This window comes from Herpailurus yagouaroundi, unplaced genomic scaffold (genome assembly GCF_014898765.1).
Source record: "Herpailurus yagouaroundi ecotype Mexico unplaced genomic scaffold, PumYag 100, whole genome shotgun sequence".
Taxonomy (NCBI): Eukaryota; Metazoa; Chordata; class Mammalia; order Carnivora; family Felidae; genus Herpailurus; species Herpailurus yagouaroundi.
The window spans coordinates 21,867,261-21,893,685 of record NW_024412391.1 but is presented as its reverse complement, the minus strand read 5'-3'; the positions used below and the strand labels follow the sequence as shown (position 1 = coordinate 21,893,685).

Here is a 26,425-nt window from a genome sequence, read left to right as displayed (position 1 = left end):
CCCCCCCCCAACTTGTGCTCTGTTTCTCTCTGTCTCTCAAAAATAAATAAATGTAAAAAAAATTTTTTTTAATTAAAAAAATGAAAGGATAGGACTTAGCACCTAAAGTCTGTACACATTCTAAAATTCCTGAGCTCTAAACTTGCAATTTCCAAACAAGAAATAGAAGAACATACAAGATTTTGTCCACCAGTAGCAGTTTATACGCATCTGTTTTTTAAAATTCTCATTCACAGACTGCAAGCCTACATGGAGAGAACCAAGGAAGATTCAGACTGAATACCCAGAGCCAGATGATGTCAGTGGACTCCAGAAGCTAGAAGTCAAGGTACCTTGAGATCAGAAGTAATAATCCGAGAAGAGTCAGAAAAGGCCATTAGCACAAGTCAAAACAAAGCAAAGGGTTAGCAGATTCAATTCAACAATGAGCAAGGGTCCTATCAGGCACCCTCAGTACAAATGTACACAGTTAAGACAGTGGTGTTTACAGGGAATTGTGGGCAAGGAAAAGAGGCTCTGAGCCCAATCTGTGCTGTCAAGAGAAGTTTCCTAAAGATGATAACCCCTATGCTGAGTCTGAAATAAGAGTGACAATTCAGATCAATAAAAGGAGTCATCCTCAACATATTGCTGTAAGAAAAAACAAACAAACATAAAGATAAAATAGTGTTGCCTGGAAATGGTCTTGACTTTGATACATTATATTAACTTATGTAGTTCAATTAATTTTCATTAATGATCTATTTTGCTTTTATTACTGAGGGACAGATTACCCAGAGGAAAAGCTGAACTTCTTTTAGGAGTTTTAATTTAAACTATGTAATTGTTACTATGAGCCACAAGAGGGCAGCAGTTTCAAAGACTACAACAAAACTTAAAAATTATTATTCTGAGAGTTTTAAATTAGAACTTTAGGGCTGGAAGAAAACTAAAGAGATGCCTCTTTTATATAAGAAATTTCATTTTATTCCATATAAATCATGTGTAGCCATATAAAGTATATCTGCTCTATTTTAAGATAGAAAATCTGTATAAAATTATTTACAAATATAAAATTATAGTTGTAATAACTATTAATAACTAATAATAATTATAGTTATAACATAACTATATATGCATAATTCTTTGCACCTTTAAAGTACTTTCATAAATGTAACATTTATTTATTCACATATCATAAAGCCCTGTGAAATAGACGTGCCAGATATCAGTAAGTCCTTTTGTAGATGAAGAACCTGAGGCTAAAGAAAATAAGTGACTTGCCCAAGTTAATACCACCAATAAGTAGAAAAGGTAGAACCTCACTCAGCATATTTTCTGTTGTTTTACACAACTGCCTGTCAACCAACGAAATAATAATATCCTTGGGCTTGTTCAGATAGGAATTTGGAATATTATTTGAATAGAGTTCTGCTATAACAGAACTCTAGTTTTATACTTGTCAATAAGATCTTTCCTAGATCTTGCCAACAGTGCTCTCTGTTTAATTCTTAACATTTAAAAGTAAACTTTGTTTTCATCTGAGAGAGGATGAAAATAGAAGTGAGGTTTAAAGTAAAACAGAAAGTATTTGCAGAGGTCAATGATTAGGAGAAAGACGAGGCAGATGTAAAAGCTGAGGGAACAGGCTGTTACCTCAAACACTGCCACGTTCCTAAAGCCACTCAATTTTGCATGTTACCAAAGAGATAAATTTATTAGCATTGCTTATCAGACCTAGTGTTTCACTGTGTTATCTTTTGGTGAATAGCATATTACCATATAGCTATTTAATAGACCCAATATCTGACACCTAAAACTGCTGTCAGAGAGGAAGGGTGACTTGAGTAACAGAACATATAATAACACCCACAAACAGTATATAAAAAGTTATATTAAGAAAATTTGCTTAAAGTTAATGTCATAAATAATCATAGAGAAGTCAAAGACTGTTATTTCTTTGGATGAAAAGACCCTGCTCAAATAAAAAAACTATTGAGGCTACTCTTAATTTTATTTTTAAGCTTTTATTTATTTATTTTGAAAGAGAGAGAGAGAGCACAGCAAGAGAGGGATGGAGACAGAGAGGGAGAGAGAGAATGTCAAATCCCAAGCAGGCTCTGTGCTGCCAGCGCGAAGCCCCTTGCAGGGCTCGATCCCATGAACCATGAGATCATGACCAGAGCCAAAACCAAGAGTCAGACGTTTAACTGACTAAGTCATCCAGGTGCCCCGAGGCTATTTTTAATTTTGAAAATTCCTCTACATTGTCACAAGAACCCAACTTCTCTACTTTCTGGCATCTAAAGTAATTAGTAACTCTCTGTTCCACTTCCTGGCACTTTAGCTGGTACTACCGGAAAAGTGGAAGCCAGAGATAACTGCATTACATCCTTGGGGTTCCCTTTCATTCACTCACTCATTCAACCCGCCAATATTTGTTGGGCATATGAGCTAAGCAGAGAAAAAGTGAGAGCATCAAAAAAAATAAATAAGTTATTCTCTCATGGAGTTTGCAATCCACTGGTGAAAATTAATGCTAAACAAAAAGATATATTATTACAAATTGTGGTGGTGATATAAATGAAAAGTTTGGTGTGCAATGATAACCATTAAATGACAACAGGATATCCAGGTTGGACTGTCAGTCACAGAAGCCTCTGAGTAGGCAACATTTAAGTTGAGATTGGAAGGGACCAATGAGAAACAACTTCAAGAACAGCGTATCTATTGCCCTGAGTACGGAGTGCTTGGCCTGTCAAGTAACTGAAGCTTTTAATTGTGTCAATGACTAACACACATTCTGTGGAAGAAATAAGGCATAAACGTCAATTGTGTAAAGAATATACATCTATATTGATCATTAACGGGTGGGAATTAAAAGGTATTGCCAAGCCCTCCTCTAAAGAACAGAAATCAGAGACAGGATGCTGAATTGAGGGATTCAAGACAGTTCAGTTCTGCATTCACAAATTCCCAAGACCATCAGAGAATCAGATTAGACAATGCATTCTCTTTTTATCTCATGGGGATGATCGAATGAGATAATATACTAAACCACAAAATTTACAGAGCAGTATGCACATTTTATTTATCCACTGTTGATATAAAAGCATCCCCAATTTATTCCCACCTTAATTCCTGTCCCAGGTGTAAAACATTATTCATCTCTTTAAATTCTCTAGGCCAAGATTCCCAAGACCTCATCCTGAGATAAGAAGGCCTTCCTTTTGTCTTTAATACACCTGCTTTTCCTAATAGTGAAAAATTATAAAATTAATATTTTATGCAAAGCCTATTTCAAACTTACGTTCCAGTGCATTATAAAGAAGCTCAAAATCTTCTTTTGTCTGAGGATTATGCCTCCGGTGATAGTCCAATTTCATCCATTCTTCTTTTTCTCTTATCTTCCTTTCTTCTTCCTCTGCTTCCCACTTCAACCTTAACATTTTCTGTCTTCTTAAATTCTCTACCATGACTTTAGCATGCCATCGTCTATAGTAAGTCTGTAACACTATTACCTATAGTTAAATTAAAAGGAAATAAAAAGTGTCTACCATCAACTATATCAGATAAGAACAAAAGGCAATAGTGATTATTTCTATTCCAATGTAAAAACTACTAAACAAACTGAGAGTCTAGGTTTCCCTCTATGCCAGACATTCTCACACACATAGGGACACATAAGCTGTGGATAATGCACATCAGCAATTTGACTCCAAAATCTAGCAAATACACCTTCCTGGGAGGTAGTTAGTACAATGCTTAAAAGCATAGGCTCTGGGGTAAAACTTAGTCTAAATATTTCCTCTGCGAGTCACTATTTGTTTGATTTTGGTTTATTCTCCATATAACACCCTTATCTTAACCCTGGTGCATCACAAGTCCTCAATAAATACTATTATTGTCACTAATATTAATTATCTCTAGTTTATCTTAACTACCATCAGCTTAGGCTCATATTTAAAACAAAATTTCATTACCTAAACATAAAGCAGGTAGGTTATATGTAGTAACTACCAAAGGCAGGTTAGATAAAAGTCTCCGTTTAAGAAAACAAGTATTTATTAAATTGTGAGAAAAATAAATATGTCTGAAGTTATAGTATAGTACTAAATTCCCAAAAAACTTGCCATATAACTGAGAGATTTTTTTATTTACTAAACTCATAAATAAAAATAAAATGTGGAGAGGCTAGATCAAGATTGAGGACAGAGAATATGCTGATACATCCCTTTACTGTGACCTAATCTCTGGTAATCACGGAAAATCATATAAGCAGAAATCAGGACACTGGATCAACTAACGGAGACTTCCAAAGGAACAGAAACTTTGAAGAATCCCCTCAAGAAGGGAGAGAGGTAGAATAAATTGAAGAGGAATCTATGCCTAATCATGTACAGGGAAGATGGAGAAGCAGGCTAGAAAATACAGAAGGGTCTGTAAGACCGTTTCAAGCCCTAAACCAGTGGATCCGGTGAGCAGAAGAGGTGTGTTAGGGCAAATGGCAAAGTGACTGCTTGAAAAATGCCAAAAGGACAGGCTTCTCTAAAACAATCTAGGGAAACCACACCCGTGGGTGACACCCATGATGAGTAGAAGCCCCTTCTTCATAAAACTAGCTCTCTTCCAGAATCAAGCCTTGGCCATCCCCTAAAATCACTGCGGTAAACAAATATGCATAGCACACTGGACATAAGGGATCTCAAATACCCTGTCTACACACCCAGGAATAACCAAACATTTGGGAAGAACCCACAAAATATAAGGCTCCTCCTCATTCAACAAAGAAAAGTTTACTTTTGTGTGAACAGAAATACCAGAACAGTGGTTCCCAAAGAGTGGTGGTCAGACCAGCAAGCTCCAGACAGAATGAAGAAAGTTGACCAGAGAAATTACTCCAAATATACTAAAAGAACATGTCTCCAAACTAAAGACATAAGCTCTCAGATAGAAAGGGCTCACGGCCAAATCTCAAGCATATCACAATAAGATTACTAGAGATAAAGTAAAAACCCTAAAAGCTTCCAGAAAGAGGAAACAAAGAAATGCAAAACTGACATCAGACTTTTAATCAAATAGGGCTTCAGTGTTATAAAGAAAAACAATTTTGAAAACAAGTTTAAATCTATCTATGTGGGCTCAAATTCAGCTTCAAGAATGAGGTTGATTCAACAGGACTAAGAGGTTTATCTCCCAGGCATCATCTCTGAAAAAATTACTAGAGAATGTGTTCTAGCAAGAAAAATAAGTTAAAATGGAAAGATTAAAGAACTGAGAAAACATTTCCAAAAGAGTTATCAAGCTAGATACATCTTATTTGGAAAAAGTCATATATATCAATATAAATATATCAAACAACAAAGTGAAGTTATAAATATATAGTAAATTATAAAGTAAATTATACATATAATTATAATTATATACATACATATATGTATATAATTATAATTCCAGATCCAATCTGACTGGCTAGGAGGAATGAGGGTGAGGGCAAGGAAAGGAAAAACAGAAAACCCTGCTAAGGACCTTGACTTATTCATGGAAAAGATAGAGCCTGATTAAGTATGCCTTTGGCATAAAAAATTTAGGAAACAAAATTTTTTTTAAATTTTTATAAGGAACCATTAGAAAAACAGAAACAAAGGACCTGCTTTCAACTATGAAAGAACAAAAAAAAAAAAAAAAAGAAAGAAAATGTTTAGTCAAACTAACAAAAAGAAGAAAAGGCTGGTAAAAGAAAAAACAAACAAAATGTGAATAATAAATAAAAACCAAAATGAGATGGCAAGAATGAATACAAAAATATCAATAGTCATATATAATATTGCTTAAAACAAAAAAGATTTAAAATAAATACAAGCATGAAATCAAGAAGCTCAAGAATAAAGTAAATATGATACAAGTAGAAAGGAGTCAGTGAAGACAAAAGAACTTACTACGTGGAAATTTCCTCCTATACTGGCTTTTAACCCATCCCTCTGTGTACAACTCACATCCCACTTTCACCTCCCTAGAAAACTCCTATTCACCTTCCAAGGTTGTATGGGGCAAAGCAGTTTGGTTCTTGATGCCATCCCCCTTGGCAGGCATTTAGAGTTTCACTTCCTCAGCTTAAGTAAGTCAAGTTAACATTTCTCCATCTGTTTTACAACTTTGAAATAACTGACTGACACTCTTCTCTCTTTTCATGTATTCTTCGTTCCTGTATGTTTACATTTTTTTAGTCCTTTAATACCATTTTACTGGAGTTTGGAAAGTGTTGTAGAGACTTCCATCTCCCCACCTAATATCCATTCTCTCCTACTTCCTTAATAAGAAAACCTCAATCTTATTGAGGAACAACAATATGAAAGTTTAAAAATGTATTTGTCACACACTCGCAGTGAGCACAATCACATGACACAGTTTGGGCCAATGAGATGTAACTGGAAGGCACTGGGTGGGGCTTGCAGGGAAAACTCCTGAATGTAACATATATGGCTCATGCTCCCTTGACCTCTCCCTTCTTCCTGCATAGATTGCAGACATTATGCTGAAGGTTGACTAACCATTGCATTATCATGTAAGTTATAAGCTCATAAGATTAATGGAATGGAAAGGTAAAAGGAGTTTAGGTTCTTGATGATATCACAGAGCTACCATCCAAGCCCTGTACAGTCAAAAAATAAAAATTAGTTTGGACTGAGAACATAAAAATCTATCAGGCTGGAATAACAGGCATTAATTGTCAGCTATGAAATTAACAGGAAACAATATTTCTTCCAAGGACATACTACAGCTATAAAATGTCCTAACAATCCCCTCCTTTGAGTGAATACTATTATTCTGTGCACACTGAGAAACTTAGTACTCTAAAATACTAATCTATCAGAAACTTTGCTGTTTGAAATTAGATAACCAAAAATGAAGCATCCCACTCTTGGCAGGAGGATCTATGTCAGTTTGACAGAGAGAAGCAGCCTTAACTTACAACAAACATGCTGAACTTCAGCAAAGGAACATTCCACATCTCTCTTAACTTTGTTACCAAAGGAACAAAGCTGGAGATACCATACTTCCTGATTTGAAACTACAATGCAAACTATAGTAATCAAAACACTACATATTGGCATAAAAACAGAACTATAGATCAATGGAACAGAATAGAGAACACAGAAATAAACTCATACATACGTGGTCAACTAATTTACAACAGAGGAGGCAAGAATATACAATGGGGAAGGATGGTCTCTTCAATAAATGCTACTGGGAAAACTGGACAGTAACATGCAAAAGAATGAAACTAGACCATTATCTCACACTATACAGAAAAAATTACTTCAAATTGTATTAAAGACTTGAATGTAAGACCTGAAACCAAAAAAATTTCTAGAAAAAACAGGTGGTAAGCTACTTGACACAAGTCTTGGCAATAATTTTTTAAATCCGACTCCAAAAGCAAAGGTAACAAAACAAAAATTAACAAATGGGACTATATCAAACTAAAAAGCGTTTGCACATCAAAGGAAACCATCAACAAAATGAAAAGACAACTTACTGAATGGGAGAAACTATTTGAAAATCATATATCTGAAAAGGGGTTAATATCTAAAACATAAAAACTCCTAAAACTCAAATGCAAAAAAATAATCATAATAAACAATCCAATTTAAAAATGGGCAGAGGATCTGAATAGACATCTTCCCAAAGACATCCAGATGGCCAACAGACATATGAAAAGATGCTCAACATCACTCATCATCTGGAAAATGCAAATCAAAACCACAATGAGATATCACCTTCTACCTGTTAGAATGGCTATCATCAGAAAGATAAGAAATAAAAAGTGTTGGCATGGATGTGGAGAAAAAGGAACTCTTGTGCCCTGTTGGTAAGAATGTAAATTGGTACAGTCACTATGGAAAACAATATAGAGGTTTCTCAAAAAATTAAAAATTAAACTACCATTTGATTCAACAATTCCACTTCTGGGTATTTATCTAAAGAAGAGGAAACACTAATTGAAAAAGATATATTAACTCTTATGTTCACTGAAGCATTATTTATAATAGCCAAGACATGGAAATAATTTAAGTGGCTATTGATGGATGAATGGATACGGAAAATGTGACACACACACACACTGTAATACTACTCAGTCATAAGAAAGAATGAAATCTTGCCATTTGTGACAACATGGATGGACCTTAAAGGAATTATGCTAAGTGAAATAAGTCAAAGAGAAATGTCATATGATTTCACTTACATGTGGGATTTAAAAAACAAAACAAATGAACAAAACAAAAATCATAGATGAAGAGATCAGAATAGTGGTTGTCAAAGGGCAGGAAGGTAAGGGCATGGGTGAAATGAGTGAAGGGGGTCAAGAGGTGAAAACTTCCAGTTATGAAATAAGTAAGTCATGGGTATATAATGTACATCATGGTGATTACAGTCAATAATATTGTGAAGCATACTTGAAAGTTGCCAAGAGAGTAAATTCTAAAAGTTAACCACGTATGGTGACAGATGGTAACGAAATTTACTGTGATGATCATTTCACATGTATTTCGAATTGTTATGTTGTATACCTGAAACCAATATAATGTTACGTGTCAATGATACCTCAATAAAAACTTTTTAATTTTGAAAAATAAATAGCACTAAATGTATGGTGTATTGGAGTTGGTAAGAGTCTAATTCAAAGAATTTTAGTATTTTTTTGAGAGAGAGAGACAGAATGTGCAAGAGTGAGCAGGGAAGGGGCAGAGGGAGAGAGAGACAGGATCTTAAACAGACTCCATGCCTAGCACAGTTTGATGTGGGGCTCAATCTCACAACTGTCAGATCATGACCTGAGCTGAAATCAAGAGTCAGGCCCATAACTGACTGAGCCACCCAGGTGCCCCAGAATTTTAGTAGTTTTAATATTAGTCAAACTTTGGCCCTAATAATTAGGTGCTCTCTTCTGGGTCTCAAAAAGAAAGAAGTAAAAAAGCAAAGAGCATCTTTTGATTTAACAGCCTTCAGCACTGGGTGGACATTGATTGGGGAGGAACCTATTTAAAATTCTCACAATGAATGGGGCACCTGGGTGGCTCAGTCAGTTAAATGTCTGACTTCAGCTCAGGTCATGATCTCATGGTTCATGGGTTTGAGCCCCACATCAGGCTCTGTGCTGACAGCTCAGAGCCTGGAACCTGCTTCGGATTCTGTGTCTCCCTCTCTGTCCCTCCTCTCTCTCTCTCTCTCTCTCTCTCTCTCTCTCTCTCTCTCTCTCAAAAATAAATAAAATATTAAAAAAATGTTTTAAAAATTCTCACAGTGGTACTCAAAATGTGGCCTATGATTCTACTCCTGGCCCACATGGCTTCTTACCTTGTTACCAGGCTACAAATGGCCTCAAGAACCCTGCATTACAGAGTAAATCAAACACACTATTTAATTTAGTTGACTTTTTTTCTCACAGCAACATTTTTTCAATGAAAGAAGCACTGCATTGACTTACATTCTGCACAAATTCTTTAGCTTTTCACACACTTGTACTTGTGTTGCACTAGCCTTGAGTCCTTGTCACCACCATGGACTGCTTCTGTTCCAATGATGCCTGGAGCTAGAGACCCAGCAAAGCTGAGTCATAATCCAAGAGGACCTTAACACTGAGTTTGAATCTGCCAGAAATACCCAGCAAGGAAGGAGGATTGCTAGTCAGTACTACATCTTCCTTCACAAAACCTAGTAAGTAGACTTTTCCACTTTCAAAAGCTAGTGTTAAAAGTGTGCAATTCAGTTGAGCAATTTGGGGTAGGAAGAGACTAAATAGGTATTTTTTAAATTTATCAACCCAATCCAGAAGTTATTCAGTAATGAATTAAAGACACATTGACACACAGTGTGGTCTCAAATGTGTTTTATACATGTAGAAAATGACTGAAGGAAATACACCAATATGATAATATGACAGAGTATTACTTTCTATCAAATTTCTATTTCCGTATCTCCCTTAATAAAAGCCAGGCAAGTTGCCCTGGTTGGCTTCCCTCCTTCAAGTTAATGAGCCTATTGCATGGGTTGTAATATCTTAGCTTCCTCATGGAGGTAGGTTCCCCAGGACACATTCAGGCCAAACATAGGGCCACTGACAGAATGAACTTGCAGGCGATGAAAAGTATGGTAGTTGTTATATGAGTGATCCGGTAACAAACAAGCTGGGGCATGGGAGGAAGCCTTTGTGTTCTCCGGCCTTCTCATTCTCCAAGCTACACTCCTGTGGAGCAGCCAATCCAGCCTGCCTTCCCCAGACCCTTAAAGCCTGCACCAGCCGCAATGCCTAGCAGACTTTCCAAAGACCAAACAACAAATGGACAGGGAACATCTTCTCAAGCTAAGAGCATCCACCTTGCCTACAGATCACCTATAGGGCCAATTCTATACAGGCTCAGACCAAGCTCCTTCAGGAAAATACACAAGAAGATAATAGTGACTGGACCATATATACAAGTGATTATAGATTACAATTTAAGGAATGTGTGTGTGTGCATGCATACACATTCCTGATAAATTTCTAAGAGATTCTTATTTTATTTTATTTTATTTTATTTCATTTCATTTCATTCTATTTTTTTTTTTTTCTTAGTAGGCTTCATGTCCAGCATGGAGCTCATTGCGGGTCTTGAACTCATGACCCTGAGATCAAGATCTGAGCTGAGATCAAGAATTGGACACTTAACCAACTGAGCCACCTGGCACCCCGAGATTCATATTTTTAAATATATTTTATATTTTATGTATATTAAAATATACTTTATTTCAATTGTGAAAATTCTGTCATGTCAAAATAGGTCACTGAAAATTCTCTTTGGGTCTGGGGGCAGGACTACCAGATTAGAAAAGTAAAAGTCTCATCAAATGCTCTCTCCAAAAAGGAATGATAAAACTGTACAAAATTGTTTTAAAAAAAAAATAATAACCATTTCAGGATTCTGGAAATTGACCAAAGGCATACATCAAATAAATGTTTATTGAAGAAAGATTACTAACCCTCAAGTAGGAGCACTAATAGTCTATGGCATTTCAAGTTGGGGCTGCTCTCGTATCTTCCTTCTCCTCACCCTGGATTTATCTGTGTCCACTTTCAGGGTGTTGAATTGATTTAAAATGAAGCAAAGAAAAACTCTATACTCCCTAAGCAATGTCACAAACAATAGTAATCTCTGTGGCAAAAAAAAAAAAAAAAAAAAGAGGCCAGCAACTCAGATAGCTGAGATTGTAGTCTGGAGCAAGCAACAGACAGGCAGACTAGTGAGAAATTAATCAGAGATATCAGGAAAAGGAGATAGGCCACAGCGAGCCCTGATAACTTCCCAAATATCCTTGGTAGTCTGAAGGCTGAACACATGTACAAGGATGAATACATACTCAGGAGAGACTGGAGAAAGCCCTACCTGTTCACATATCCCAGGCTGCCTGTGAAGCCTTGTGCAGAAGAAATGCAAGAAGAAAACCCAGCAGAAAGTAAAAGCCAGGATGGTCATAAACTAAACTTGTCTGAACTTCCAATGCATCCTCCAAACACATGGATCCATTAGTGAGAGTGGAAGCTTTACCAGCTCCAGGAATTTGAGCACAGCCTTTGATCAATCATTACCTAACCATTAAGCTATGTTAAACCAGGGGCAACCCTTAGGAAGCCAGACTTACAAGAAGAAAAACAACAACATTTCTTTTGAGCAGAGAAATCAATGGCCATATATTGTGATAGAGACAAACTCTAAAGCAGGTTTCAGCAATGGCACTGTTGATATTTTGGACCAGATAACCAGCTGCTGCAGTGGGGTTGGAGTTTCCTACGCGTTATAGGATATTTGGCACGATATGTGTCCTCTACCATTAAATGACACTAGCACCCTCACCCTCAAGTCATAATCAAAAATATCTCCAGACAATGTAAATGCTGCCTGGGGAGCAAAATCACTCCCAGTTGAGAACCACTGCTCTAATTAATTAATCCAGACAAATCACTAAACAAATATAAGACAGATATAACATCAATCCCTGGAGTAAACAGGGACAGGATACAGAGTTGCTACAATGTTACTTAAAATGTCTAGTTTTCAACAACAACAACAAAATTATGAGAGCAAAAAGAAGACAGTATGACCAATTTAGAATGAAAAAATATACCAATCAATAGAAACTGCCTCTGAGGGGTCTAAGATGTTGGACTTACAAAGATTTCAAAGCAGATATGATAAACATGTTCAAAGAACTAAAGGGAATAAAGTTTAAAAGTTAAAAGAAAGATGGCAATGATTCATAAAATAGAGAATATCAGTAAAAAGAAAATTAGTAAAAAGAAATTATTATCAGTTAAATATTATTATTTATCAGTAAAAATTATTATCAGTAAAAAGAAATTATTTAAAAAAGAGAACCAAATGAAAATTTTGGGATTTTAATTAAATTAAAACCTATTGGACAGGCTCAAAAACAGATCTGAATAATATAATAATTTTTATCATAATAAAAATGATAAATGTGATGATACATCATTAGAAATTATCTGCCCTGAGGGGATGGGAAAAAAATAAGGTAAATGAACAGAGATATTCAGGATACCATCAAGCAAACAAGCATACACAAGATATACTAAAGGGAGCTCTTTAGACTGAAAGGAAATGACACTAGATATTAATTTTAGCCCAAATGAAGAAATAAATAGCACCAGAAAAGATAATTATATAGGTAAATATCAAGGACTATACATATCTTCTTTTCTACAATTAACTTATTTTTTTTAATTTTTTAAAAAAATGTTTATTTATTTTTGAGAAAGAGAGAGAGAAAGAGAGCACAAGCAGGGGAGGGGCAGAGAGAGAGGGAGACACAGAATCCGAAGCAGGTTCCAGGCTCTGAGCTGTCAGCACAGAGCCCGATGCAGGGCTTGAACCCATAAACTGCAAGATCATGACCTGAGCGTAAGTAAGATGCTTAAATGAGCCACCCAGGATCTCCTATGATTAACTTATTTAAAAGACAACTGCATAAAACGGTAAATTATAAAAGGATTTGTAGAGCTTAAAATATACAAAGAATATATAAATTTGTAGAACAGTGATAGCACAAAGGAGAAGGGATGAAATTGCAGGGTTTTTTTTTAATGTTTATTTATTTTTGAGACAGAAAGAGACAGAGCATGAACGGGGGAGGATCAGAGAGAGAGGGACACACAGAATCCGAAGCAGGCTCCAGGCTCTGAGCTGTCAGCTTAGAGCCCGACATGGGGCTCGAACTCAAGGACCATGAGATCATGACCTGAGCTGAAGTCTGACGCTTAACTGACTGAGCCACTCAGGCACCCCTGAAATTGAAGTTTTATTAGAGCAAAGTTTCAGTATTTTATTGGATTTTAGTTAGTATTACTGTCAAGTATATTGTTATAAACTGAGATGTATATTGTAATCCCTAAATTACACTAGAGCAACCACTTAGGAAATAACTAAAAAAAAATAATTTTAAAAAACAACAAAGCAATAATAAAGAAGAGAACCCAATTAAAAATGGCAAAGGATCTGAATATACATTTCTCTTAAGAATACAGACAAGTTGCTAACAAGCACATAAAAAGATATTCAGTATCATTAGTCATCATGGTGTATAGATCAAAACCAAATGAGCTGTCCCTTCACTTTATTAGAGCAGCTATAATGAAAAAAACAGACAATAACAAGTGTTGATGAGGATGTGAAGATATTAGAATCCTTGTATACTTCTGGTGGGACATAAAATGGTGTAGTTGCTTTGGAAAACTGTCTGACAGTTCCTTAAAATGGTTAAACATCTATATTCACCATATGATACAAATTATACTCCTAGACATATACCCCGGGAGAAATGAAAACATATGTCCACATAAAAATTAGTACATAAATGTTTATGGCAGCTTTATTCCTAATGGTCAATAAGTGGAAACAGCCCAAATGTCCATCAACCAGTAAATAGACAAAGAAAATACAGTATATACGCTGGCATAGATACCGTAGGTATATCCAATTGAGTACCTATAATGTAATATTATTCTGTAGTATAAAGGAATGAAATATTGATACCTGTTACAACATGGATAAGCCATGAAAACATTATGTTACGTTTAAAAATAGCCAATCACAAAATACTGCATATTGTGGGGTGCCTGGGTGGCTCAGTCAGTTGAGCATCTGACTTCGGCTCAGGTCATGATCTCACAGTTTGTGAGTTCGAGCCCCGCATCAGGCTCTGTGCTGACAGTTCAGAGTCTGCTTCAGATTCTGTATCTCCCTCTCTCTGCTCCTCCCCTGTTCACACTTTGTCTGTCTCCCTCTCTCTCAAAAATAAACAAAAACATTTATTCAATGCTGCATATTGTATGATTCCCTGTATATGAAATATCCAGAATAGGCAAATCAATACAGGCAGAAAGTAGATCAGTGGTTTCCTAAGACAGAAAATAGGGATTGACAGCTATTGGGTCCAGGATTTTTTTTCCAGGATGATGAAAATGTTCTAAAATTGATTGTGGTAACAGTTGTATAATTCTGCTTATATAGTAAAAATGATTGAATTGCATATTTTTTAAAGTATATATTATACTAAAAGTAAAGGTTTTAAATTAAAAAAAAAGAATTAAAATGGTACATTAGAAAATACCTATTTAACATAAAAGAAGACAGTAAAGGAAGAAGAAAGAATAAGAGAGACAAATGGCATACAGAAAACAAATAGCAAATGGCTGATATAATCCAACCTTATCAATAATTAAACTAAATATAAATGTTTTAAACACTCCAATCACAAGGTGGAGATGATCAGACTAGATAAAAAGACAAGATCCAATTATATGCTGTCTACAAGAGATACACACTAGATTCAGACTCAAATAGATTGAAAGTAAAAGGACAGAAAAAGACAATGCAAATGTAACATAAAAAAGTTGGAGCGGCAATTATATCAATATCAGAGAAAACAGACTTTAGTATGCTTTGGTTTCAATTACTCTGGAAAGCTCCGTAGGTGATTCTACTGTCCCAGGGATTAAGGCCAAGGGATAGAGGAGTTAAGGTTAAGGGACAGAGATGGACAAAACCAATAATGGCCAAACATAACACACAAAACCCCTGGGAATCCCTAAAGGAAAGGAAGGGATTAGGAGCATTTAGAATTCTTGTTCCTTTTACGGGGGGCGGTGGGGGGGGGGGGCCCCAACAATTGGGGGAGGATGTGGAGATAAAAACTGCTTTTAATACCAGTAAAACATGATTCTGACTGATAAACATTCTCTCCTTGACCAAACTCTAATCAGGCATTTTTTCAACTAGGCCTCAACTTTTGGGCTTCTGTGTTCATCTCTGCATTGTTCAATTTTAGCAAAATCCTGGTAAGTAAGTTTAACCAGAATCCCCACCCTCATATGTGATTATCCTCAATATTTGATCAGGTTCCTCATCTTCCTTCATATCCAACAGATGATGCCTAATCACTCTGGCCTGCCTTCAGCAAAAATCCCATTAGAATGGGTTAGCCAGGATCTCCCATTTCCTTTCATGTTTTCATGGTAATTTCCCTTCCATTGACCCCTACCCTACTCCTTGGCTATAAATTTCCAGTTTTCCCAGTTTTTTTATTTGGGGTTGAGCCCAATCTCTCTTCCCTACTACAAAACTCCAAGGAGTAGCCCCTCTTGAAAAAGTTTGCCTTACCATCTTTAATACGTGTTACGAATAATTTTTTCTTTAACAACACTCACGTAGGTGTTCTTCGTAAACTAGTGTGGAATACAGAAACGCAGGCAGACACACACAGAACAACTGGCTTATGTACTTCAGTTTTAAAATTCACTCATGATAAAAGTTATCTTACCGCCTGTAATCTTTGAGCATGGTATTCTGCTGCTGAAAAATATTTTCCTGGTGTTACCAGTTTATCAGTCATATTTGATACATACACCCCAATTTTAGTCATCTGTGTGGATGTTGTATTTGTAGTTTGCTGGAGCTTTTTTCTCTGAAAAACTGTCTAAAATAAAAACATAAATATTTAAATATCCACTATATACACATATAAGTGAGTAAAGAGCACATTTTTCTGTTTAGTAAATTTTCTGTTATTATTTTAATTGCCATATAATTCCTTGAAAGATTTTAATTTTTTTAAGTTTTTATTTAAATTCTAGTTAACATACAATGTAATATTAGTTCCAGATGTACAATATAGTGATTCAACACTTCCATACATCACCCAGTGTTCCTCACAAGTGTACTCCTAATCCCCATGACCCATTCAACCTATCCCCCCACCCACCTCCTTCTGATCACCATCAGTTTGTTATCTATAGTTAAGAGTCTGTTTTTTGGTTTGCGTCTCTCTCTCTTTTTTCCCCCTCTTTGCTTCTTTGTTTGTTAAATTCCACATATGAGTGAAACCATATAGCATTTGTCTTTTCTCTGACAGACTTATTTCACTTAGCATACCCACATCGTTGCAAATGGGGAAGACTTTAGACAGGTATACAGAACATTTGTTGATTCTGCAGTTTCAAAAATCTCCATAGGAAAATAAAACTCTTACCTGGGTATCCCTACAAAATGCATAGTCTTTTTTGGTAATCTTTTTAGGTACAGTTTGTGTTCCAGCATTGTGATATTCTACTCCTGTTATTCTATGTCTGAATCCACCAAGAAATGGTTTGTGAAAGTCAGATTTTATAATCTCAACAGCTACGTCCTGGTACTGAGCAATGCCTAAGGAGGTAAAAACCAAGACTGAATGAAAGCTCACCTACAAAGTGACTCTAAAATACTTTATCTAAAAGACATCAAATAACTAACCAGTTTGTACTCTGACAGTTATGATGTGAGAGGCATCACTTAATCCATCTACTCTTTTGATTGGAAATAGATCTGGATCTGTAGAAAAGATTTCCACTTGTACAATATCCTGTGGCTTAACTCCATGTTGTAGCAGGGTCTCATTATTTTTAAGGATTATTCCTAAAAAATGACATGAAACTATAAGAAGTGTATGACAAAGAAATAACTATATGTACTCATTTTAAGGGGATCAAAAACATCGAAGATGATTCTATGAACACATATAGTTTAATTACTTAATAGAATATTGATGATGTCCACCCCTTACTATAATGTTAGTACAGAAAACTCCACAATGGGAAAAGTTAAGATGCAAGAATTCCACATTATAAATAAAGCTATAACTCTCACAGGATTTCTCATCAGAAACACAAATATATAATAAGCATGCAACTCTATAGATATTTTAAAGTAAAAACATATTCTATGAGTAAAATCGTATTCTAAACATTGATTCTCTAAAAAAAATCACAATGTGTGTAAGCACAGGACATATCTAATTCAGGGAAAATTTGATTATTGTAATACCCATTCCTGTCTCCAATGCAGAAAAGCATATACTCAGAGTTCCAAAGAATCCTTCTCTTTCTGTTTCTATAATCAGGAACTCATATTAGTAAATTCATGGAAAAGTAGAGTTAAGCTTCAGCTTTGTGCTGGAAAAAGTGCACACCACTATATTTTTATGTTATTTTGTATCTTTTTTACTTCTACCCCCTTCATTGGCTTATTCTATAAATTGACTCCAATTTTATTTCTCTATTTTAAGGAATACAAAAATATGTGTAATGTTATTGGCTGCTGTTTTGATAGAATATATATGACTCTTCCAATGAATGGTCATCCTAAATTACAATTGGGAATTTGAACATAGCAAAGGTTTTGTTACATTAATTCTTAGAAATATATCAGATACCACCAGTTTATTTTTGCTATGTTTAAGAAAGTATAAAGATGCTTGAGTTTCAATTCCACACCCCAAATTCTTAACTTAGAAAATTAACATGAATGTTATACGGGCTTTGTAATAGGTTGAATAATGGCCCCAGAATATATCCATGTCTTAATCCCCAGAACCAATGAATGTTACCTTATATGGCAAAGATGACTGCAAATTTTATTAAGTTAAAATTTTTGAAATCAGGAGATTATCCTGGATTATCTAAGTGTGTTCTAAATGTAATCACAAATGCCTTTACAGAGGAAGGAAGGGAGATGTGACTATAGAGAAAATGATAAGACAGAAGCAGAGAGAGATTTGAAGATGTTCTTCTGCTTGCTTTAGATGGAGGAAGGGGGCAACAAGCCAATGAATGCAAGGTATACAACTCTAGAAGTGGAAAAGACAAGGGAGCAGATTGTCCCCAGAACCTCCAGAGGGAGAACAGCCCTGCCTGTATGTCAGCTTCATGTGAGTGAAACTGATCTAGGATTTCTGGCCTCGAGAGCAATAAGAGAAGTCATGTGTTGCTTTAAGTTACTAAGCTTGTGGTTGTTATAACAGCTATAGAAAACGAATATAGATTCCCAGACCCTTCTTCTCTTCATTCCTCTAGTTTGTATAGTAGGCTTAGTCCCAATTTGAACTCCAATTCTAGTACTAGGAGAAGCACCTGTCTTAGAGGGCGATTGACACAGAATCAAGCTCTTTAATTATCATGGCTGACATAACCCTGTTACCCAGTGGTGATGCCTGGCACTTACACATACAGAGGAAAGGTCATGAAGTGCAAAGAACAAAGATTAGTCTCAGGTACCACTAGTTAGCTACTCCAGGCTCAAAGTGCTCTCTCTTCTCCAGTTTTGAACTTCACTTTGTATATAATGCCAAACAATTTCCAATTCCCTTTTTGGAGTCATACCTATGTTTAAGTTCAGACTCTAACACTCATTAGCTATGTGAATTTATGCTAGTTTCCCAAGCTTTAGTTTCCTTCTTTCAAAAAAAAAAGTTAATAATAATACCTATGTCAAAGGGTTGTTATGTGGGTTGAATGATAATGTGATAATATAGGCAAAACATTTTATAGGACTAGTACACAATATGTGCTCAATAAATTAACTATCATGATTGTTATTACTAATAAGTTTAAATTTTAGTATTGTTTCCCTAACCAACCTTAGTAATCAGTTGTTTGAATACATGAACATCTTAGTATTACAGCACATTCATTATAACAGTTTTCTAAAAATAATTTTGAAATTGAACTGATTATTTTCTCTGATTTGACAAGGAGGAACTTAACAGGTGTGGCTTAATCCTTTTTAGTATTTAGGATTTTCCCACACACAAAAAATGTTTTTATTTCCCTGGAAACTTTCTGGTGGCATCTTTTTAAGTTAGTACCAAAACTTTTAAAATGAAAATATTAGGATCTGTGCAGACATATTCTATAGAAACATTTATTTAACTATCATGGTTTTACTAATTATATCACAGTTACAAAGACTAAATCCTCCCATGACACAAAGCTACATAAAGCGGGCTGTCCAATACTGCCCACAAAATATAAGTAAACTTGAACATCAGGGAATGTGAATTCACCTTACTGTATAAGGACTGACAGATAAATCGTTTTCAGGCCTCTTCTTATTTTATACATGCTCATCCTTATCCACTTCTTTCAACCTCATTGCCTCCTACTCACCACACAGCATCTACTTCCAGCCACTCTAAACTTCTTACCACTTCCCTGAAGTCCCAGGTTTTCTCACCTCTTTGGGACTCAGCTCACGTATTGTCACTTTTATTAAATGAAGCTTTCTAGAACCTCCCGGTTTCCTTCCTCTCTGTTCTCACAGCTTTTTGAGCATATCTCCATTAAAACATTTGCACATTATGTGGTTAACTATTGCATATATCATCTTTCTGACTAGTCTGTAAACCGACAAAGTTTTGTTTCATGTTTCTCTACATCTTTAGTTCTTAGCAAAGTATTAGAACAAATATGTACTCAATAAAAATGAGTTGAATGAATGTATAATCACAATATAATGTTCAAATAGTAAATATCAAGATATTTCATTTAACAAATTAAAGATCTTGTTTATCTACACATTAAAACTAAAGAAGTCTTGATAAGTTTTATTCGCTTCCAAGCTTACCTGAATATCTCATCTGCAGTACGTTAGATGGGATACTTAATATGTATGAAAAATGATCCTTGAGGTACTTTACAATGGAGTCTATTTTAAAAGGCATTATAATTTCCTGGCCCACAGGAAAAAGTACAACTTTTACTATAGATAAAAAGAGAAAAGAAAGAATCATAGTCAAAAGCAAGGGTCAGCAACCCAGTGCATAAGCAGATAGAAAATTATGGGACAATTTTTAACCACATAGAATGCAGGTTGCCTCTGCCATGTTCCCCCACTGTACCTCCATGATAAGAGTTACTTTTCAAATGCTATGAGAAGTGACATTCAGTTTTGGTTTTGAAAATTAACTCAGAATCTCAAGAATTAGCATCAGTAGTCAATACCTGCTCCCCCAACTCTAGCTTAAAAGTTCAGATCATTATTCCAGTCTCTGCTATGAGGTTCAATGCACTTTCAAGATTACCTCTTTGCTCAAAATGCCACAAGAAATAAGAAAGAAATAAAGCTAAACTACTTTTAAAGATTTCCAATATCTGGTGTTACACTGGTATTATTTGGTACTAATTTGGTATTGGTATCTGGTATTACATTACTCAGATATAAACACAGGAGCATCTCAGAAACTCAAGCATTTCTGTGTACTGAGTATTGGAAGGGGAGACCCTAAGACCTAGAGGTTGTCCCTGAACTTATGAATGTGCATACTTCGATTACACATTGATAGCATGCATTAGTAAATCAGTGATTATTCATGAAGTTAAGAAAAGTCAATAAAGAAATTTTCAAAATAGAAGGTGTCTAATACTAAGTCCATTCCTCTTCCCATAATTTTTTAAATGTGTATTTATGTTGAGAGAGAGAGAGAGAGAGAGCAAGTGAGCAGAGGAGGTACAGACAGAGGGAAAGAGAATCTCAAGCAGATGCCACACTGTCAGTACAGAGCCCAATGTGAGCCTAGAACTCACAAACCACGAGATCATGACCTGAGCTGAAACCAAGAGTCGGGCGCCGAACTGACTGAGCCGCCCAGGTGCCCCATTCTTCCTCCCATAATTGATTTATGTCTATATTGCCAAAATGCAAGGCAGGAAATCACTGTTCATTACAAACATCTAGAATAACTGCACACAAATCTACTTTTCACAAAAATGGACATTATACAGTTCATTACACATTCTATAAAATAGGAAATCAAGACACATGTTGATAACAAAAAACTTATTATAAAATGATTATCTTCACAAATTATAGGAGGGAAACATAGTATTTAAAAGCTGATTATACTGGGGTAAACGTTCTTCTTTTACATCTATAGACTTTAAATTATAATGGAGAAGATGTAATAAGTAAGTTGGAGGGTAGAGTGCACACTGTAGGCCAAAAAAGTTTTGTATACTTCTAGATGCCTGACACATGACAATTTTCATAAAGCTAAATGAGACATTTATTAATAATCTCAGAATGAGGGGCGCTTGGGTGACTCAGTCGGCTGAGCGTCCGACTTCAGCTCAGGTCATGATTTCATGGTACGTGGGTTCGAGCCCCACGTCAGGCTCCGTGCTGACAGCTCAGAGTCTAGACCCTGCTCCAGACTCGGCGTCTCCCTCTCTCTCTGCTCCTCCCCCACTGATACTCTGTCTCTCAATCTCTCAAAAATAAACATTAAAAAAACTTTTTTTTTTAAATCTCAGAATGAAATTTAACTAGGTATTGTCAATGTTAAGATTGAGATTGTTAAAACTTGTTTTCACAGCTATCAACAAAGAAAACACTTTCACAGATATTATCAGAAGGCTATTTTAGCTGTTTTATGGATTCAAAATTCTATGGTTAATATATTTTAAAATTTTCATAGCAGTGACTTCCTAAGCTTTGGGAAGGAGTGGTATGTGAAGGAATTTATGAGTCTCAGGAAGTACAGGACCAAGACAACTTTATCTTAATCACCATGTGTTTGTTAAAAGCTAAAGTATCAGGAAATCACAGAAATATCAAAAAATAGAGCCCAGGGGTGCCTGGCTAGCTCAGCTGGTACAGCATGCGACTCTTGATTTCAGGGTTATGAGTTCGAGACCCACGTTGGGCGTACAGATTACTTTAAAAAATAAACAAACAAATGGAGCCTAAATTTATTGTGAATAATGAAACTGAAGGATAACAGCTTCAGTTACATATAATTGGGCTTGATTACTTTCTTCTCCTTCCTCCTTCTCATTCTTTACTTGTATTGACGTGCCACACAAGGATACACTGCCCCCACTGGATTCAAAAGCTACATTTTACCAGCCAAACTAAGCTGCTATTTAATTGTTAAATGATAGCCCATGTTCTTCACCCTATGGATGAACAATTTCAAAACTTATGGACAAGAGAGAGGAGGAGCAATCAGTGAATCACCCAACTAGGATGGTTCTATGTGCAGCCCCCTTCTTGCCACTCCACGTTGGCTTTGTTACTAACCACGTAGTAATGACTCCTACACGGCATCAACATTATGCCTTCAAAATTAACCTATAATGCAAGACAACGACAGTTTTCCTGAAGCTAAATATAAAGTTAACACTAAACAGAAGTCTAGAATTATGTAAAAGTAACAAGATGTGAGGAATGACCACTAGAGATGGAACTAGGCTCTCTGGAGTCAAGTCCCATTCCAACTCTTTCTTGGCAGCTATGAAGAATCAATTCCAAAGAGGCATGTCAAAGAATTACAGTTATACTCAACAGTTTGTCCACCATTTTCCAAGGTCCCTAAACATTTAAAAAAACCTACTTCACTTAGGAAAAACAGATCAGCATCAACTTAAAGTTTAATAGCGCTCATCTATTTAGGGAAAATAGTACCCTGCACAATAGAGAAGCTTCACACATAATTAGAAATGCAGTGGCAGTAGCTACAGAAGTTTTGTGGATAAGGGAAAGGGATAGGGAAAGTATGTAATATCACATATAAAACAAACCTTAAACAAAAACAAATTTAAAAAAGTAAACGTTCTTCGACATGAGGTACAGAATATCCTATCTTCCCTAGGTAATACCTGTTGCTAAGGAATCTTTCATTGATGTTTTCAGAGATTCCTTTATGGCCTTTATTTTATTCAGAAGTGTCAGAGATCCAGAATACCCTCTGGCTGGCAGCATTGCATTATCATATTCAGTTCGATAGTGCTTTGGAGAATGTCTTGGAGAATATGAAGCGTGTTTGGGCAACATAACCTCTCCCACAGGTTGTTCTTCGCCGTTTGGTTCCAGGCTTGGTAACCTCTGGCTACTTTCCTCCTCAGCATGTGTGCCATGGCCCTCACCAGACAGTTCTACTTCAGATTCATTATCTTCAGTTTGATTGGACTCCGGAAGCTCTTCTGAGGGAACCGGAATATTGATAGTCTCAAAAGCATCATCATTTTCTTCTGATGCATTAACAGTATTCTGAGCAACAAATTCTTCTTTCTGATCAGACATTTTCCTGAACCAAGAAACATAAATACATTTATTACACATAAAAATTTCTATACCAAATATCAAATTCATTGCTGGTATACATTGTGCAATGTTGTTCATTATTTTTTAAAAATACTGATTATTTTAGCAATGGCATCAGGTGAAAACACTGGTGAATTTTTAATAAAAACAACACAGAAAGTAAAAATTACACCAAAAGAGGACCTCAAAGCACAATAAATTTGAGAAAGATCTACTGTCAAGAACATATTTAAAAATATTTTAAAACATATTGTCACCTCTTCCTTAGTCAATGAACAATGCCTTGTGAAAGAACTTATTTGAATAGTTTTTTTTTTTTTTTTCTAAACACAACCTAACACAGGATTTACGCTTCTGAGGTTACAATTGATTAGAAGCTCCAAGGATTCTGCCGGCTCCACAGCAACCGTACCCCAGATAGTAAACACTCTTTGTAGTAGCTTTGCTCTCACAAATCGTAGCAGAGGTCTCCAATGACCTCTGTTCCCCAGAACAAACATATCAACAAACTGTGGGGAGGATCTTGGAGCTGGCTAGGGCCTGAGCTACAGCAACCAAGAGCTTTGGCTTGGGAGACAGTATGACAGCATCCAGGAGCTTGGGCCCAGGGTGGCCTAGGGCAGCCAACAGCCAGGCTGCAGGGGCAGGAGCTGAATCAGAGCAGTGAAGAGCCAGCAGAGCAGGAAGCCTACCTTAAAAAGCTGGCAGCCAGGAAGGGAGGGTGGAAGGGAGGATGGAAGGGAGGATGGGAGAAGTGGCCCAGCAGGGGGCAGACTAGAACTTGGACCAGTAGTGAGATGGGAAAGTTGTGTTGAGGGCTAACACGTTAAGCACAAATCCTTATAGAGAAAAAAAATAACGTTAGTCAGTGAAGTTCTCTGTCTACTAGATGACAAATTTCCAAAAGTGTGGAATATCTGGAATAAAAATATATACTTATGGAATTCAATGAACATAGCATTAGAGTTCAAGAGAGAATTATTAATGAACTAGAAGATAAATAAAAAGATTTTATATAGAATGCTGTAAAGAGATAAGGAGATGAAAAGTATGAGATTAAGGGCCATGCAAAAGAGAAAAAGAAAGTCTAGCCTATTTTACTGGTAAGTAGATCTTACTGTGAGCTGAGAATGGTTTTGTACTTGAAAATAAAAAACAACGAAGAATATGCAACAGAGATTGCGCGTGGCCTGAGAAGCCCTTTTCAGAAAGAGTCTGCCAGCCCCTGATCTAGTATAGGTCACATTGGAATCCCAGAGAAAACAAAAAGATGGAAGAGAGAAGATATTTTTAAAGGTAATGGCTGAGAATTTCACAAAGCTGATAAAAAATATGGATGCAAAGACCCAAGAAGCATAACATAAATATGCACTTAACAGGGTAAGTAAACACAATTCAAAGCCATATATGTTGTAATTACATTACAGAATAACAGAGAAGGTCTGGAAAGCATACAGTGATAAAGTACATATCATCTACGGTTTTGATTACATTAATTTGCTAACATTAATACAAAGGAGAAAAGTAAACTCACTGTAGATTTCTCATCAGAAATATAGAAGCCACAGCAACGATGGACTAATTAAAAGAAGAGAACTATCAACCTAAAACTGTGCCCTTAGCAAAATTATCTTTTGAAACACTTAACAAATAAGTTACCACCAAGGTATCTACTCTAAGGACTTGTAAACGATACATTTGATGGAGGAAAATGGGCTCAACCGAAGTCCAAAGTGCAAAAGGAGAGGTGAACAAATAAATTATAAACATATGGGTAAACCCCAAACAAATACTGTCAACACAAAATAACAGAAAACTGAAATATTAGACAATAGTAATATGTAATTAGGAAGGGAAAGATGAGCATGAGGTGTTCTCAAATCCTTATACTATTTACAAAATTGAGGGATATGATATTCTTAACCCTAGACTTTGTTAAATTAAATATGCATAGGTGAATTTCAAGTACAACCAATAAAAGAGCTGAGATAAAGGTTTAAAATTCCAAAACAATAAAGAGAAAAAGTGAAATGAGAAAAAAAAACTGAACAAAAGCTCAATTTTTAAAACATTCAAGAAACTTCTTTAGGCTCTCACTTACAAAAAAAAAAAATCTTCCTTTTGGTTATTTTCTCCCATAATGGGGCATAATGGCCTGATTAGAAAGAGTCTCATAAGGAAGCCCTGATTCCTGGCAAACATAGTCCTCCCATTCCTTCGGGGAGGCTGAGGTAATGCTTTTGTCTCCGTCTGGTGGGTCATCCTCCCCCCGCTAAAATGGCCAAGCTGTCCTCTTCTAAAACAGCAATAACAACAAAATCAAGAACTTTTGCTCTTCTAAAAACACACCTAGAAGAATAAAAAGACAAACCATAGCCCGGGGGGCAATTTTTTACAAAGCTCATATCTGACCAAGGACTTGTAACCAGAATATATAGAGAACTCTCAAAACTCAACAAGAAAAGAATAGTAGTTTAAAAATGAGTAAAATATTTAAACAGGTAAGTCAACAAAGAATATCCTTCAGAAGACAAATAAGCGGGGTCAAGACTAGAGCAGCACAGGAGCAATGCAGCACCGCGCTGTGCTATAGTTGCAGGTGCACCTAAAAATAGATGCCTCCTAAGTTTGGGACCCAGTTGCCTCATTCTAGCCCCGGCCTGAGAACAAGCACGTGAGAAGATGCTCAGTGTCATTCGTTATTACAGAAATGGAACTTCAAATATATATATATTTTTAGCCCAACAATAGCAAGTGCTAGTGAGTATGAAGACAAGTGGACTTCTTATACCTTGATGGTGGAAACGAAAATTGTATGGCACTTAAAATAACTGTCAGTTTTCTTATAAAATTAAATATATGCTTATCATATGACCCAGCAATCTGTGTCCTTTACCCAGAGGGAATGAAAAACTACACACCTACAAAATCTGTATACAAAAGTCTATAAATGCTTTATTCTTTTTTGATTTTTTAAA

At 35.9% G+C, this 26,425-nt stretch overlaps 1 protein-coding gene across 2 annotated transcripts in view; it reads right to left on the bottom strand.

The window, feature by feature from the left end:
- The window catches only part of IQUB (IQ motif and ubiquitin domain containing), a 119,396-nt gene that overhangs the window by 91,451 nt on the left and 1,520 nt on the right, over window positions 1-26,425 (bottom strand). For both annotated transcript variants that reach the window (XM_040472093.1, XM_040472092.1), the window contains exons 2-7: window positions 23,003-23,430; window positions 19,971-20,105; window positions 16,824-16,985; window positions 16,564-16,736; window positions 15,856-16,011; window positions 3,290-3,500 (exon numbers count right to left, since the gene is read on the bottom strand). In XM_040472093.1, coding sequence (XP_040328027.1) covers window positions 3,290-3,500; window positions 15,856-16,011; window positions 16,564-16,736; window positions 16,824-16,985; window positions 19,971-20,105; window positions 23,003-23,426 — 1,261 coding nt within the window. In that variant the 5' untranslated portion in view covers window positions 23,427-23,430. The remainder of the gene's footprint in view (window positions 1-3,289; window positions 3,501-15,855; window positions 16,012-16,563; window positions 16,737-16,823; window positions 16,986-19,970; window positions 20,106-23,002; window positions 23,431-26,425) is intronic.